The sequence below is a fragment of the Dinoponera quadriceps genome, unplaced genomic scaffold (genome assembly GCF_001313825.1).
Source record: "Dinoponera quadriceps isolate SergipeBrazil2010 unplaced genomic scaffold, ASM131382v1 scaffold1120, whole genome shotgun sequence".
NCBI classification, from domain to species: domain Eukaryota; kingdom Metazoa; phylum Arthropoda; class Insecta; order Hymenoptera; family Formicidae; genus Dinoponera; species Dinoponera quadriceps.
In genome coordinates, this window is record NW_014555193.1 from 83 (window position 1) to 1,614 (window position 1,532).

Here is a 1,532-nt window from a genome sequence, read left to right on the forward strand (position 1 = left end):
GCCGATAAAATTGTTTTTGCCTTTTTTGGGGTTGGTTCACCTGGTCCAATCCATTGTTTCGACTGTTGTTTAGTTTCAGGAGTGTAGTGGTGAATCCAAGTTTCATCCACAGTTATAAATCGATGCAAAAGTTCGCTGGGGTTTCGCTTGTACAGCGCCAAATTTTCGATCGAAACAGTTTTCCGGGTAAATTTTTGATCGAACGTTAGCAAACGCGGCACTCACCTAGCACAGAGCTTTCTTATGCTCAAATATTCATGTAAAATATTGCGCACACGTTCAGTTGACATCCTAGTAGCCTCAGCTATCTCACTTACTTTTAATCTGCGGTCCTCCATCACTATTTTATGAATTTTTAAAATCATTTCGGGAGTTGTGACCTCAACGGGGCGTCCTGAACGTGGATCGTCAGAAGTGCTCGTGCGACCTTTCTTAAATTCAGAAACCCACTGTTTAACCGTTGAATATGATGGAGAAGAGTCTTTCAGTGTGGAATCCAGCTTTTCTTTAATTTGTAATGGTGTTAGGCCTTTTAAATAGAAGTATTTGATGACCACACGCTTCTCTGATTTTTCCATTTTCACGTAAGCAATCGAGGCGTCTTATTCAATCGGCTCTCAAATGTACACGAACAGAGCAATCTACCTGAAAATTTATATACAATCTATTAAGATATAGTACTATAGAATACAAGCCAAAAATTAGACCTGCTGGCGCCATCTCTATTTCAGGCCGGAAACTTTTCACCCCACCCTCGTATATAGTAGCAGCAATAAATATTTAAGATTATTAGCACTACTACTATCTAACAGCACCCACTGCAAAAAAGACTTTTCTAACTATAATTATGTCACTATGCCAATATAGTCACAAAAATCGAGCTTTTTTTCAGTTTTAAAATGATGTTGATGTATCTGTGTGTTGCATATAACGCTGTCAACCAGACTTGCGTACTCATGCATGCGATTATTTCTACTTTAACGAGCTATTATATATTTTTGTTCGCAATTATTATATCGCCTAGTCCTTTTTAAGTACACTGAAAGAAAAACTGCTACATTCAAGTAAATATTTATCAAGGAATATTGGAGCGATTACTCGAATGTAGCACATTGGAAGAAAAAAATGTTACATTCAAACAATATTCAGCTAATTCAAGTAAGAGAAATTATTCTAATACTCCGCGGCAAATATTTACTTGGACGGCTTCGAGATACGCAAATAGTCTTATCGGCGTCGCATTTACAGCGAGAAAAACGAGCCGCTCGAGCGGATGTGCGATGAATGTCATTGATGATGTTCGCAGGCTCGGATCTCCTCGTTAAATGCGCGCTATTATACCGTAAATAATCCGTGTCACCCGCTCATCCGCTTTTGCTCTCTTTTTACGAGTAAACCCGTTAATTGTCGCACATCAAGGTTGCAATCTACGTACACGCTTCTGTCTCTCGCTCTCTTTTTATCTCCCTCTATCTGTCTGTTTACATGTTGCCGCGATCACGATTTCACCGCGCTTGATGTTCCCCCGCTGG

General features: G+C 39.6%; 1 protein-coding gene across 1 annotated transcript; it reads right to left on the minus strand.

The window, feature by feature from the left end:
* Positions 1-225: 225 nt before the first annotated feature.
* On the minus strand, positions 226-578 carry LOC106743390 (putative uncharacterized protein FLJ37770; the record flags this gene model as incomplete). The annotated part of the gene is made up of 1 exon (XM_014617171.1): positions 226-578. A coding segment is annotated over exon 1 (353 nt), but the record flags the coding sequence as incomplete, so codon positions are not given.
* Positions 579-1,532: the final 954 nt, after the last annotated feature.